We start from the raw sequence: 14,364 nt of genomic DNA, 5'->3' as shown, positions 1-14,364 counted from the left end.
CCAAGGAAGAAACAAATCGGTTCAGGTCTTAGGAAGGGAACCAGATTTAATCATTCTTCCCTTTTCTCTCACTGATACAGAATGGCTCATATGCCACCATTCTCATTTTGCCATAAGTTTAATGGGTTTTCCAGGACAATTAGATAATCATTTTCCCTCTAATAATTTGATAGCTTCTTTACCTCTGTTGCCTCTACTAGTACCTAAACTTTTCTCTCGAGATCCCATCCCCTCTGCTCCTACAGTGTTCACTGATGGTGGAAAAAAGGGAGCTGCTGCCCTTATATATTATCCAGACCAGCAATACCCCAAACCTCTCTTTACTGAGCTTCCTGATAATTCCCCTCAGTACAAAGAACTTTATGCTGTTTTCCTTGCATTAAAAATTGTACCAGAATCCTTCAACCTTTTTTCTGACAGTGTGTATATGATTAACTTACTCCCATGGCTTGCTTGATCTTATGTAAGAATTGGTGACAACCCACTTTCTCCTCTTTTAATTCAAATTGCCTCTATGCTCTGTTCTCGAACCCAACCACTGTATGTTCAGCACCTACATTCCCACAGCCCTCTTCCTGGTCCCCTGTCCAAGGGGAATGCTGCAGCCGACCACCTTGCCTCCACAGGAATTCTCCTAGCCTCTTTCTCTAATCCTGCTGACTTTCATTCCCTAACCCATTTTAATCTTAAAGGTCTTCGAGCTCGATTTCCTGATATTCCTCTCCCACAGTTAAAATGTATTCTTGCTACATGTTCCTCCTGTGCAGGTCTAATCAAAACACCTGCTATTCAGACTCTGGGGGTTAATCCTCGAGGTTTAAAAGCCAATGCTCTTTGGCAAATTGATGTTACCCACATACCCAACTTTGGCAAACAAAAATATGTGTTCGTCTCAATTGATACCTTCTCTAAGTTTATGTGGGCTACAGCTCAGACTGGAGAAAACTCAAAAAAGCTTATAAGCCATATGCTCTCCTGTTTTGCTGTAATGGGCTTACCTCTTCAACTTAAAACGGATAATGGACCTGCTTTTACCAGCAAACAATTTAAAGATTTTTGTTCCCTCTGGAACATTACTCATACTACAGGCATTCCGTATAATCCACAGGGACAAGGCATTGTTGAGAGGGCCCATCAAACTCTTAAGGCTCAATTAAATAAAGAAAAATGGGAAATGTAACCCCCAATATCCAGCTGGCAAAAGCCTTAACTACATTAAATCTCTTTAATATTTACAAAAACTAAAACCAACCTCCTATTATTCTTCATTGGCAAACACCACCCACCCTCCCAGCTATTAAAGTCAAGTGGAAAGACCCACTTGATAAAATTTGGAAAGGACCTGACCCCCTGTTGACTATGGGGAGGGGTTTCGCATGTATTTTTCCACAAAATTACTCCAAGCCTGTTTGGGTTCCTGCCCGCCATGTCCGGCAATACCCACATGATGGCGCTGATATCCCTGAAGAACAAGAAACACTGCAAGAAGACTGGCTGCAAGAGGACTGGCTGCAGGATGCACCCCAGGATCCATAATACAGCATGGCAGAATCAAAAAAAATCTGATTCACAGAACTCTCCCCCCCCCCCCGAATGTCTTATGCTATGACTGGCCAGTTGTGTTTTGTGAGTGAGTGAGTGAAAAAAAAAATTGAGTGAGTTGAGTGACCAAAATTTTTGTACGACCCACTGTGCTCAGAGTACTCTGAAAGTTAACTGACTTTATATAAAACAGCTGGACGCAGCCATGGTTTCTGGAGACGTCCAGAAACAGTCCAAAAATTGTTCATTCCCCTTTTTGATTTCTTTTTTAAGTCTTGATATAAATATGAAATGTTTAGTCTTAAACTGTGTGAGTAAAGATGGTTCAACTATTGACAGTAGATCTAAATTCGCATTTGAAATGATATGTCTTATTTACAAGTTTTTCTCCTCCTGTGTGTTATAAACTATACGTTTAATATGCGTGTTTCAAGTTTGGTAAACATTAACTTAACGGTTAAATTGTAACTTCGAAGCTACATTCTTACGAGAAGAGGTAAAATCAATTCATTAAAGTAACTGAGTGTTTAAGGTAAAACTCTAAATATTCAATGTGACAATTCATCATCTCCTAAGTTAAAATACAAATCCTCTATACAGGACATTTTTGGAGGGCCCCCAAAATTGTCCTATAAACTATCTTGTGGAAATTAATCCACAACAAATTTGGCATCAATCTGATATTGTAAATGTACAAAAAAAAATTGTCACTAAAATGTGTTAACTCTAGTAACCTGAGTTTGCTTAAAAACCCAATGTAAAAATAGTTAAGAATCAATATATGTGACTTAAATTCGGTATGAAAATTTTGCTATATAGAGACTGCTACATGAGGTCACATAAGATGGCCTTTACACGAAATTATAAAGATACCTAAACCAATTATAATCATTGAGTTATCAATTGTAGTAAACTTCTAATTTGTTACAAAGTTTTTTCATAAGTAATTGACTACAGCTATGACAAGCCTTCGCATAAAGAAGCATCTACTCATATAGAATCCCCAGAAATCCATCTTGGAACCCTGACCTCTCACTACACCCACAATTACAGCCATCCCCCGAAACCCATGATGTGACCTGACACGATCTGGAGAACCTGATTCACAGACTCCAAAGGACAAGACGTTCCTACTGCCTTTCTCTCAACCATCGGTGTCTGCTCTTCCTGCTTCTGTTTTGCCCATCATGTTTTGGCAGTTCCAGGTCACTCTCTACAGAGAAGAAAAGTTCCAGTGGCTGTCCTCCTCCATCAAGATAGACGTGTGGCATTTATTTCCTGGCCATTGACATTAGACTGATGCTTCTATAGAACTTGCTGGACACTCCCTTTATACTGCTGGACTTCTTGAAGAATGACTGTAGCAGTTCATAGAACTTACCGCCAGCTGACTCGGGATTTTGCAATGCCAGATCACCCCTCTAGCCCCTCAGCTTATCAGGCCCCCACTCCTCCACCCATCAGGCTCACTCTGTCTCTTGCTACTCTTACTTATCCCTCCCTGTCTTGTGCTAGTTCTTTTTGAAAACACTTACATGCTATCATTCTGCTTTCTTCCAAACAGGTTTCTGTTCACCCCTACACTGCTATTCCCCTGACTGAGATGAAGCCTTTTACAGACATTGACCCAGTTATATATGGCCATTAAGTAAGAGGGAGATGTTGGGGAATTGTGAGGATATGGTTGAGCTTGGAAGGGCTTGAGCCTGAGGGGTGTGTCAATCCTGTTAGTCTCTCTCTCCACGGAGAGGTTGAGCAAGGAGGGAAAGTAGAACCCCAAAAAGGTGTGCCTCTTATCAGTCTCCCTGCCTCACAAAGTGCCCCACACTCCTGATACTATGGCAAATAGTTAAAAAGAAAGGGGGAGATGTTGGATAGTATGCCAGCTCCCCCTGGCTTCTGCTTAACCATATGCCTATATAGGGATAGATTTAATCCCATTCAAAGCTTTGGTCTATTTACATAAATCACTTTACATTTACATAAAGCACCACACTCCCTCCAGGGCATTGGTGGTTTAGTGGTAGAATTCTCACCTGCTCCACCCCCTCTCCTTGTCACACCCTGATCCTCTCCTTGTCACACCCTGATCTTCCACCAGTCACTTTTCGCTCCACCCTCTCTATATCACATCCTGTTTCCACCCTACTTGGAGAGTATAAAAACAGCTGCTCTTCTGATTAAAGACACTTGGAAATTGCTTCCTGGCTCTGAGATTTCCAGAGTGTATCTCCTGCGAAGTTAGTGCGGCACAAGTTCCTGATCCCTCTCCCACGCAGCAGCCTAGATCAGCTCCAGTTGAGTTCTCTCCAACCCAGAGAGCACTAGCTCGGGAAGAAGTACCCTCAGGCTATCCTGGCACAATGTTTGGGGTCAGAGGACTTTTGCCAGCAGGATGTCCACTGGAACAGGGCATCAGAAAGGGATCCCCTCTGGGACTGTGTGTCAGTAATAAAATTTAGGTTTTTTCCTCCTCAGTTCTATTTAATGAAGAGAAGAGGAGAGAAGAGAAGAGAAGAGAAGAGAAGAGAAGTGAAGAGAAGAGAAGAGAGAGGGAAAAGGGGCAAATGTCTACCTTGGTTTTGAGTGTCGGGGTTTTATTTTGATTAGATGCATTTATTTGACTCGCTCTTATCTACTCCTGCACCCTCCCTTGGCTTTTTGAATTTGAAGATTCCTGTCTGCAGTAAATCAGAGAGTTCTGTGGTCTTCTCTGTGTGTGTGTGTGTCTTCCCTCTTCCCCACTGCAGGTGCTCAGGTCCAGCTTCTGGGGTCAGAGGGCTGAGTTTCCTCTCCCCCTCTTCCCTCCTTACAGGAAGTGGGGGCATCTGGTTTGACTACAGAGAAGAGGGAGATAGAAAGTCAAGGAAACAAACAAGATATTGTAACGAGTTCAAAAGAAGTCACAGAGTCTTTCATGGTCATGATTCTGTGTGGAAAGCCAGCAGGTGGTGCACATTTAAGATAGAATTGTTATCTCTTTATGAATTTGCAAATAGACATGTCATATTTACATGGCTGCCAACCTTGTGAGATTTATGTGTCCCCCTGTGCTCAACCCCTCTTTAGAGAGAGAGACTTACCTGGAGGGACTCATAGGTTTAAGCGCAGCCTGCTCAACCATCTCTTCACAATATCTCTACATCTTTTCTATCTTTCTATCTAGTCATAGCATAAGATGGTTCAAAATCTGTAAAAGACTATTGTGGAGCAGAAACCTTTTGGGCATAAACCTGAATGCTATAACAAAATAGGAAAGGACAAGTAGGGGAATAGTAAAAGCCAGTGTGAAGGGAAGGGAAGGGTTGGTGTGTAAAGGAGCGTTCCCTGCTTGGGGGGGAAGGGGCAAGAGTACATAATGAGGGGGAGGTGGGAAGGCATGACCCACCAAACATAGGGGCTATTTGGCATTGTATAGTCCTCAACAGTCTGTAAAGTCTATGAACTACTCAGGATCAGTCTATAAAAAACCAGCAGCGTGAAGGGAAATAAAATTGTGTAAAATGTCTATAGGGTATGCCAGCAAGTCCGACACAAGTCTCAGTCCAAAGTAGATGGCTAGGGGAAGAATTGGCAGGGAATGAGACGCTGAATGAGGGAGGTCAGCTGCTGGAATTCTGCTTTTCTGTAGATAGCCAGCTGGAACCGCCAACACGTGACAGGCAAATCAGAAGCAGGGACAGCAAGCAGGCATTAAGAAAGTTCCGTCCTTGGAGTCTCTGTATCAGGTTCTTCAGATCGCGTTAAGTGACATCGAGGGTTTTTGGGGGGGTGTCACTGTAGTCGTGCCATCTAGTGGGTGACATCAGGGTGTGCAGGGGTTCAGATGGTTTTTCCGGGATTCCTTTGAAAGAAACACAATCTGCTTCTCGTGGTTAATTTGAACTTGTAACAAGTTAGAGGTTTATTATAGTTGATACCTCGATGATTATAATTGGTTTAAATATCTTTATGATTTTATTTAAAGGTCATCTAATGTGACCTCCTGTAGCAGTCTCTATAGCAGGATCTTGAGACCAATTTTAGTTAAAATATATATTTTAAACAGACTCAAATTGCTTAGAGAGTTAACGCATTTTCGTGACAATGATTTTAACATTTACAGTGCCAGATTGATGCCAGATCTGTTGTGGATTAATTTCCACAAGATAGTTTGCAGGGCATTTTTGTGAGCCCTCCAAAGGTGTCCTGTATAGAGAATTTATATTTTAGTTTTGGGAATGTATAGTCACGTTAAACATTTAGACTTTTACCTTAAATAGTTAGTTACCTTAGCAAATTAATTTTTACCTTGTCTGGTAATAATGTAGCTGTAGGGTCACACTTTTGACCGTTAAGTTAGTGTTACCAAACTTAGACATACCCATAAACATTTAGTTATAACACACTGGAGGAAAAAGAACTTTTGTTATAAAAACATATCGTTTTAAAAAAAAATTTATATCTGTCATTAGTCACACAGTTTAAGACTAAACACTTACATATATACCAAAACTATATATAAAAATCAAAAGAGGGAGAAAAACAAAAATTTTGGAATGTTTCTGGACGTCTCCAGAAACTTTGGCTGCATCCAGCATTTTTATATAAAGCCAATTACCTTTAGAGTACTGTGAGCAGATGGGTCATGCAAAAAAAAATTTTTTTTTTTTGTCATTCAACACACTCACTCACAAAACACAACTGGCCAGTTGTAACATAAGACATTCAGGGAAAGAGTAGGAGAGAGGTCTCTGTAAGCCAGATTTTGTAGGTTCTGCCATGTCGTATTATGGATCCTGGGATGTATCCTGCATCTGGTCCTCTTGTAGTATTTCTTGTTCTTCAGGGATAACAGCACCATCACAAATAATTCTGCATTTGCATTTGCCTTTGCATTTACATTTACTAATCGACCTGCAAAAGAAACAGGAATGCTCACACAGATAGGACAGATGGCATGAAATTCTCTGCTCATCCAGGTAGCAGCAGCTGCTCTCCCTCCACCTGTTCCCAGTATCCCCACATGTATCCGGGTTATGGGTGGCATTAGGGTGGCAGTGGCTGAGCAGAGCAGCTGTGTGGACCCAGCAATGCACTGACTTTCATCTCAGGGGTTGATAAACAAGATGTCCTGGCTGTAGTTGACTGAGTACAGCCAGGTAAGGTGCTAGAGTGCCTGACTCCCAAAGCCCATTCCCAGCCCAGGAGAAGCCCCTGAGAGAAGCCGCAGATGAGAGGAGGGGCAGCCCTGGGACCTAGAAGATCTGATTCTGATCTAATTTTTCTAGTGAGGAGAGTCATCAGCATGAGGACAGTTCACACCTGTGTAGTGTCTTGCGATTGTAAGTGCGAAAACCCCATAAATTTCTTGTTTGTCTTGCCACCAGGGTAATAACTTCGGCTCAGTACCTGCACAACTCCACTATCACCACTGGCTCTTTTTTCTCTTATAATTTTTTTCTTCTGTTTTTGAGAAAGGGAGAGAGAGACAGGAAGAGATATACTTACAGCACTGTTTCACCATTTGTGAAATTTCCCCCATACAGGGACTTTAATCTGGGATGTCAAACCTGATGACATTTGAGATCTACTGGTTGAGCCATCCATCATCCAGTGTCCCCTCCAAGGATTGTTCTTAAGTAGTCAAACACCTCTCTGTTACATTTTAATGAATTTTTAGTAGCAAATTTACAGGCAGAGCCCAGTAGACCGCAAAAGGAAAAACATGTACTTGCACACCAGACAACTCAAAAGTATAGTCAATGGATGGAATCTACTGTATAACAAAGATAGTACAAATACCACCTAGATGTCATTAATAAGACATTTACTTCTTGTTGGGCTAGAGGGAATACTTAAATGTTTTTCGAGCACAGCATTAGTGTGCCAGAGGTCCCAAGGTCCCAAAGTCCCAGTTTCAATCTCCATAAGCCAGAATTGAGCAGTGCTCTGATCTCTCTTCATATCTCTCTCTCTCCCTCTCCCTCTCTCTCCCTCTCCCTCTCTCTCTCTCTATCTCTATCTCTCTATCTCTATCTCTATCTCTCTTTTCTTGTGTGTATGTGTAAAATAAGCAAATCATTTCTAAAAGTTAATATTCCCTTAGAAAAAAGAAATTTCCTCAGTTTTAAAAACTCAAAACATTGAGCTGCTTTCAACCTGGGAATCTTGGGTGAGGGTAGGATTTCTTGGACAGTAGTGGAGGAGGATTATAAGGAAGGGTCAGAGTGGAACCAAGGAAGAGCCTTATAATCCACCCATGGGCTGGCAAACAGAGACCAAAAAGGACAAAGGAAACAGGATTCCGCTGGGGGGTTTTGGCTTTGCTATTTCTTTCTGCACTCTCCCTGGCTCAAGACCAACCACCACACCAGCCACTCCTGGTAGGCTTCCTGTAGAGCTAATTCCCTTATCAAGATTCCTGGCTCAGCATGAGGTGTTATCCAAAGGAGAGGGAATATCTTCCCAAGCAAAAGCTTTTTTATTCTTTCTGAAGGGGGCTGGAGCTCTATCTGAGTAACAGAATACCTGACCAATCAGGGCCTTAGTCTTGCTGGGGTTAGATTACCTGCATTTCTTCCATGTACCTTTTGAGTGTGCTTGATAGTTGCTTCTTGTAACTGTTTGGTTTTGCTTGGTTTAGGAAGGGGAAGAGGCTGTGTGCAGCCAACCTGGAGTGGTTTAATATGCCAGTTGACTGTTAGGGCATCACACTCCCAGATCTCAAACTATATTATAAGGCCATCATCATCAAAACAGCCTGGTACTGGAACAAAAACAGATACACAGACCAATGGAACAGAATTGCACCAACAGTGTACCAGAGTTACTTTTCTCAACATCCTCACCAGTATAGCAAGTGCTTCTAACTTTTTTATCTCCTCCCTGTGGACATGAGCCATGAAAAATGCCCTCTCACAGATGACCTCATCAATGTGTCCCATAACCCCACCTCTCCAGAGCCCTACTCCACTAGGGAAAGATAGAAACAGGCTTGGAGTATGGATCTACCTGTCAATGCCCATGTCCAACAGAGAAGCAATTACAAAATCCAGACCTTCCATCATCTGCACCCCATAAAGAGTTTTGGTTCATACTCCTACAGGGCTAAGTGTTAAGGGAAGATGACTAAAGGCTATGAACTCCCAGTTCCATCAAGACACACAGAGAGAAGAAGAGGTAAAAATAAACAGATAAAAGGAAGGACACTTAGAAGTAGTAGATGTGACTTAGAAAGGAAAAAAGGCTGGACCATAGGGGGAAAAGAGAACAACAACTATATATATAATCAGCCCATATCTGTGACGTTGGGGAGAACTACTGCAGTTTCCAATGGAGGGATTAGGGATACAGAGCTCTGGTGTGGGAATGGTGTAGAATTATACCCCTGCTATCTTACAGTTTTGTAAATCAATATTAAGTCACCAATAAAAAAGAAAATTAGCATACATGCAATGACAAGAAACAAAAAGAATACTGCCCTCTCCTGGTTCTCACCTGAAGGGTTGTGTCATGTGTTACAGCAGCACAGCCTCTCCATCCTGACTACCAGCTGGTTTGGATATAGAGGGTAGCAGCCTTCATATTGTACTAGTTCTTGCTGTAGTGGGACCTGTTGCTCCAAACTCAGTGCCTTACAAACAGTGCTATGCACAATCCCCAAGTAACTCTGTGTCAGAACATGAGTCACCACCTACTGAATCCTCTGGTTCAGGCTAATATTAAGGTTTTTCTGTGGCTGCCAGCAGCTCCAGGGTCCACTGGATGATTCTACTTCCACACTTGTGTGTGCTCTGGCTGAAGGGTGTGAATCTATGAACGATGGGCTAAAAGCACTGTCTCTCCATGGCTTCTGTCATTTTCCTGCCATGTCTCCCACAGCAGTTAACTACATAGCAGACAGCTTCATCACAGGACACAAGAGAGAGGGGGAGAAGAAAGAGATAGAGAGACAGAGAGAGAGAGAGACGACAGTTTTGTTGATCTGTGTCACTAGGTGACACCTCTCACCTTTGCTCTATTTTGTCCTTAGAAGCAAGTCGCAGGTGCAGGCCACCCAGCAGAGAGGACCATACTAGAGTGTGAGCTGGAGGAGGGAGCGGTCTTTGCAGCCACTTAGAAGTAGCTCTCCCTCGAGAAGTCAGAGACATAGCTCCCTGGGTGTCACTGGGTAGACCAGCGGCACTGTCAAGCACAGGACACAGGTTGATGACCCGGCACAGATGGGAGGTGCTATGGCAGTGGAGAAAGCTCTGTTGCTGTGGTGTCCCTCCCTCTCTCTGCCTCTTTCTGCCACTCTACCTGAATGAAAAAGCGAGTTGAGACAATGAAATCACACAATGTGAGGTATAGTTTCCACTAGACTTTAGTGTGAGTCTAAAACCATCTTGAATTTTGGGTCCATGGGCTCACTTACCTGAAACCATTTTGAAGCAGGTAAGGAACAGCAGGTGAGCAAGATTAACTAACCAGTTCTAGGTCACAGCTACTATACCTGAACTCAGAATGCCTTCAAATTCATTGCACTAGACTGTCTTCATGAGTCTAGAGAGAATATAGGATGGGTTTGCTAGAAAGCTGGGTTTATGGCTCTCTCACGTATTCTCCATGAAAACACTCATGCCTCCTGTTCCTGATGTCCTAGGTACCTGCAGCACTGGAGCCAAGAGTTCTGGAGTGCCTGGTGCTGGACTGAAGGATTCTAAAATGTGGATTCCTTACACTCCTCTGACGGGGATTCAAGAAGGGTCTGTGTGGTTTCAAGTAGTCCTGGAACAAGAAGCCCAGCTGAAGGAGATTTCGTGGTTGTTCAGGGCTCATTCAAGCTACAGCCTCCTGCTGCGAATTCAACCTGGGGCAGAGGATGCTCCCACCTGGTTCAGCCTCCAGGACAAGTACAGGCAGAGGGTCCATGTGCCCACTATCACATCCCTGAGGATTGAGAGGCTGACCCGGGAGGACAGTGGGCAGTACCGGGCTCAAGTCCTGCTATCCGGTGGAACTACATTTGACCAGGTTTTCCTCCTCACTGTCTATGGTATGTGGCTCCATCCTCTAACTTCCCTCCTTCACTTCCCTAGCAGTGTCACATGAGCCCCATTTGGCAGGATTTTCACACACTCCTGTTTTCAGATGATATCCCCACCATGAGCTTGGATTTTTTTTTCTTCATAGATCTAAGTTCACTTCCTGTGTGAGTCAGTTTTCTTTAGGTTCTATAACAAAACACTGCAAACTGAGTGGGTTGAAGCCACTAAGTGAACTCTCACATATCCCAGGAGGTCACAAGTCATTCAAGTGTGTCCTGAGGTCAAAGTCAAGGTGCTGGCAGAGGGTCTGGTAGGTACTGGGGAGAATCCATTTGCCTCCTTTGTGACCTTCTTGTTCTGTCCCCTCCACCTGCAAAGCTGGCAACTGTGGGTCAGGTCCTCTCATTATATCTCTCTGAATTCTTCAGCATCTTTCCACATTAAAGGACACAGTGACCACATTGGATTCACCCAGAAATTGGCAAAGACCCCTCTATTTTAAGGTCAGTATTTTAGGAATAATTATTCTAACTTAAGCCTTAGTCACCCCACCATGTACTGTAAAGCACCTCAGGTTCTGAAGACTAGAGTGAGGCCATCAGCATGGTTTGGAAACCTACACCAAAGCTCCCTGCCAGTTCCATCTCCTCACCTCACTCAGCACCCTCTGGGGCAGAAACACTGGAAAGACCCCATCAATGCAGCTCTGAGAGGCTCCATCATCGCAGGAGAATCTGTGACTGCAGCACTATTGAGACATTCATCTGGCCAGCACTGCCTTTGCCTAAACTCCTCTCTGCACAGAGAGACGCCTCTGCAGAAAATGGCCTTTTTAGCGTTAGAATCTAGTGTAACTTTTGAGACCAGCTCGTTGTTGGTCACAGCTCCTCCAGATGTGGGTGAAGCTCAGCACAATGTCCTCATCACACACCGAGTGGTCACTCCTCCCCACTAGCACTGCGTCTCTCCAGATGTCTCTGCTTGAGAGCTTGGGGCTCTCTCTCTGGTCTCTCAGAGGTGTCCTCCATCCTGGGATGTGTAGCTGAGGACTCATCTGAGAGGAAAACCCGGTGTGTTGGACCAGGCACCTGCTTCTCCTCAGACCCACCTCTCCTAGAGAGACTCAGTTCTTAGAGTGATAGGCTGGTGTGTGGGGCCAGCTGAGTTCTCAGACTGGAGTTTATTATGTTTCCCAGCCTGATGAGTAACACAGAACTTACTTAGTGACTCTACTTGTTTTCAGGGTTGTACACTTAACACCTGGTAAATGACATTGTATCTGACAAATGCGCTCACCATCCTCAGAGGGAGGAGCCAGGGCTCCAGCAAGGTGACAGAGGAGAAACACACTGTAGGTGCTCTGCTCATGGGGCTCCTCTCTGTCCCTCCTCCCCAGAGCCATTGATGCCTCCTCAGATCCTGGTTGTATCCCCATCCATTACAACAGACTGGTGCAATGTCACCCTGCTGTGCAGGGTCAAGGGGACCACGGGGGACCTGAATGTCACCTGGGAGAGCAAGGGCCTCCCCAGGGAGCTGAACCCAGGAGGGGCATCTGGGCCAGCCCCTCACTCCTGGACCCTGCCTGTGAGCCTTCCCCAGAGCCATCCCAATGCCAGTGTCACCTGTGTGGTCAGCAACCCTGTGGACCAGAAAATGGCCACCAAGGACCTTGGGCAGGTGTGTTCACTTGGTGAGTAAAAACCACCCAGAAGACAGTGCTCGGGAGCTCCAGGGCGCTGGGTCTGCAGGTTCTGGGTGTTTCTCCCTCTATGGTCATTAGCACTCCCTCCCTTCACCAGGTTCTCCTGCAGTGCACACAGCCCCCTCTGGCACATTTCAGCCCATTCCTGACCCTCCCCCTCCCTCTCTTCCTGAGAGCCAGTGGTCAGGAGAAGCAGGGGGCTGAGTCCATGCTCCCTCCTCTCAGGTCTGCACTGAGTGGCTCCTGCAGGAGTCAGGGCTCACACCTCTCCCTCAGGCTCTCTCTCCCTGATCTCCTTTGACCTGCTGGCTTATTTCCTGGAGGAGCCTGCTGCTGTGGGCTCCAAGCCTCTGGCAGTTGCCCTGATCCTTACACTCCCCCCACCCCACCCCCTGCCCTCTTCTGACTCCCTCCTCCTGGAGGACCCTCAGGCAGGCCTGACTCAATGACCTTATCACAGGCCCCAGTTAAGAGGCCCTTATGGCTCTGCAGCTGTGTTTGCTCATCCAGGAATCAGGGGACTCTGGGCTCCCTCTGTGCAGCCCTGCAAGTGTCCTTGCCTCTCAGGAGTCTCTGTGAGGGTCTGTCTCCAGCCTTCACTGAGTAGCAGAGCTGTGCATGGACTGTCCTCTGTCACTGCACACTGAGGGCACCACTGCTTGTGACTTGCGACCTGAGTCCTTATCAAGGACAGCTTCCTGAGTCCTTCCCAGTCGGTGTTCCCTTAGAGCCTGAGGGTCTGGCTCCCCTCACCCTCTTGCCATCCTGTAGAGCTCCTGGGAGCCTACCTGTCAATGTCACTCCACAACCCTGCTATCTTTTCCCCTTGCCCTATTGCTGCAGATCAGCCCACACTCATTAGGACCCCAGACCCTCCTGAAGGAACTCCTGCTACACACCTGCCTGGATCCTCCCACCCTTCCCTCTCCTGCCCTTCAGAGCCCCCACCTCCAGATGGCCTCCCTCACATGCCCCACCAGCTGCTTTGGGTTCATCTGTGCAGCTCCTGCTCCTAGGGCCCTGGACATGTCTGCCCTGAATCATGCTTCCCCTCCCCTTCCTTCATCCCCTTCTCTCCTCCATTCCTGGATCCCTCAGACAGGCCTGCTCAGGGTAACTCTTCTCCTGGCACCATACCATGTGTTCACATGGCCCTACTGAGGAGGTGGCACATTTTTCTAGAAGGGGCTGCATCCTGTCTTCCAGAGCTCTGCATCCCCCTGAGTGCTCTTCCTCAGGCCCCCTCTGGCTGCTACTCCAGGGATAAGCCTACAGACCTCAGGGCAGAAACAGAGTTCCATGCACAGTGCCTCCTGCTGGCAACTGCTATACTTCCTCAGTCTCTTCCTGGATGTGAGCCTCTCAGGAAGGAATTGCTGATCTATCTATCACCTCATTGTTCCTGGTCCCAGGGGAGACTGAGCTGTCTGAGTGAGTGAAGCTGCCAGGATCCTCATACTCTGAGCCTCAGATGTCTCTACCTATTCCCTCTCTCTCTCTCTCTCTCTCTCTCTCTGTCTCTCCCCTTGACAGTGGGAACTTCATGTCTCTCTCTCTTGCTCTGTCCTCACTCTGTGTGAGGCTCACAGGTTCTGATGGGCAGGAGACAGCTCTTTTCTCAAGAGTGATCCCCGGGATCGTTGTGGCTGCGCTGTTAGTCCTAGGGGCTGGACTGCTTCTCTGAAAGAAAAAAGGGAAGAAGAAAAAGAAGGAGAAGATGGAGACTGGGAGAGGTAGGTGTCTTCCCCTCCTCAGTCCCCACTATCCCTTGAGCCCTCTCTCCTGCATGCTGTGCTCAGGAGTGACCCTGCAGGAAAGGAGGGGACATGGACCTGGCCTTGGGCTTCCCACAGGGAGGGGTGCAGTCTTCCAGCCCAGGTTCCAGCCCCTCTTTGTGGTGAGTCAGATGCAGGATGGCAGGAGGACCAGGAGGCACCTGGTGATGGCATCTACTATGCAGATCTGATCCCAAAGGAGATCAAGAGCCAGGTGAGGGAGCAGTCACACCCACTGGCACTGAACTCCCAGCTGGGTCAGGGCTTCTCCATCCTAGCCACTGCTATCTCTGACCCAACATCTCCTTATCTCTTGCTGTAGAGAAGTGTA

At 46.0% G+C, this 14,364-nt stretch overlaps 1 protein-coding gene across 3 annotated transcripts in view; it reads left to right on the top strand.

Moving 5' to 3' along the window:
• LOC132541356 (T-lymphocyte surface antigen Ly-9-like) overlaps positions 1-14,364 on the top strand; it is a 57,431-nt gene that overhangs the window by 33,440 nt on the left and 9,627 nt on the right. The window contains exons 2-5 of one of the 3 annotated variants that reach the window (XM_060201670.1): positions 10,169-10,561; positions 11,950-12,246; positions 13,862-13,991; positions 14,165-14,247. In XM_060201670.1, coding sequence (XP_060057653.1) covers positions 10,169-10,561; positions 11,950-12,246; positions 13,862-13,991; positions 14,165-14,201 — 857 coding nt within the window. In that variant the 3' untranslated portion in view covers positions 14,202-14,247. The remainder of the gene's footprint in view (positions 1-10,168; positions 10,562-11,949; positions 12,247-13,861; positions 13,992-14,164; positions 14,248-14,364) is intronic. The other 2 variants (XM_060201669.1, XM_060201667.1) reach the window with 2 other exon arrangements.

This window comes from Erinaceus europaeus, chromosome 11 (genome assembly GCF_950295315.1).
Source record: "Erinaceus europaeus chromosome 11, mEriEur2.1, whole genome shotgun sequence".
NCBI classification, from domain to species: Eukaryota; Metazoa; Chordata; class Mammalia; order Eulipotyphla; family Erinaceidae; genus Erinaceus; species Erinaceus europaeus.
The sequence above is the reverse complement of the archived record's forward strand: the minus strand, read 5'-3'. Positions and strand labels throughout refer to the sequence as shown.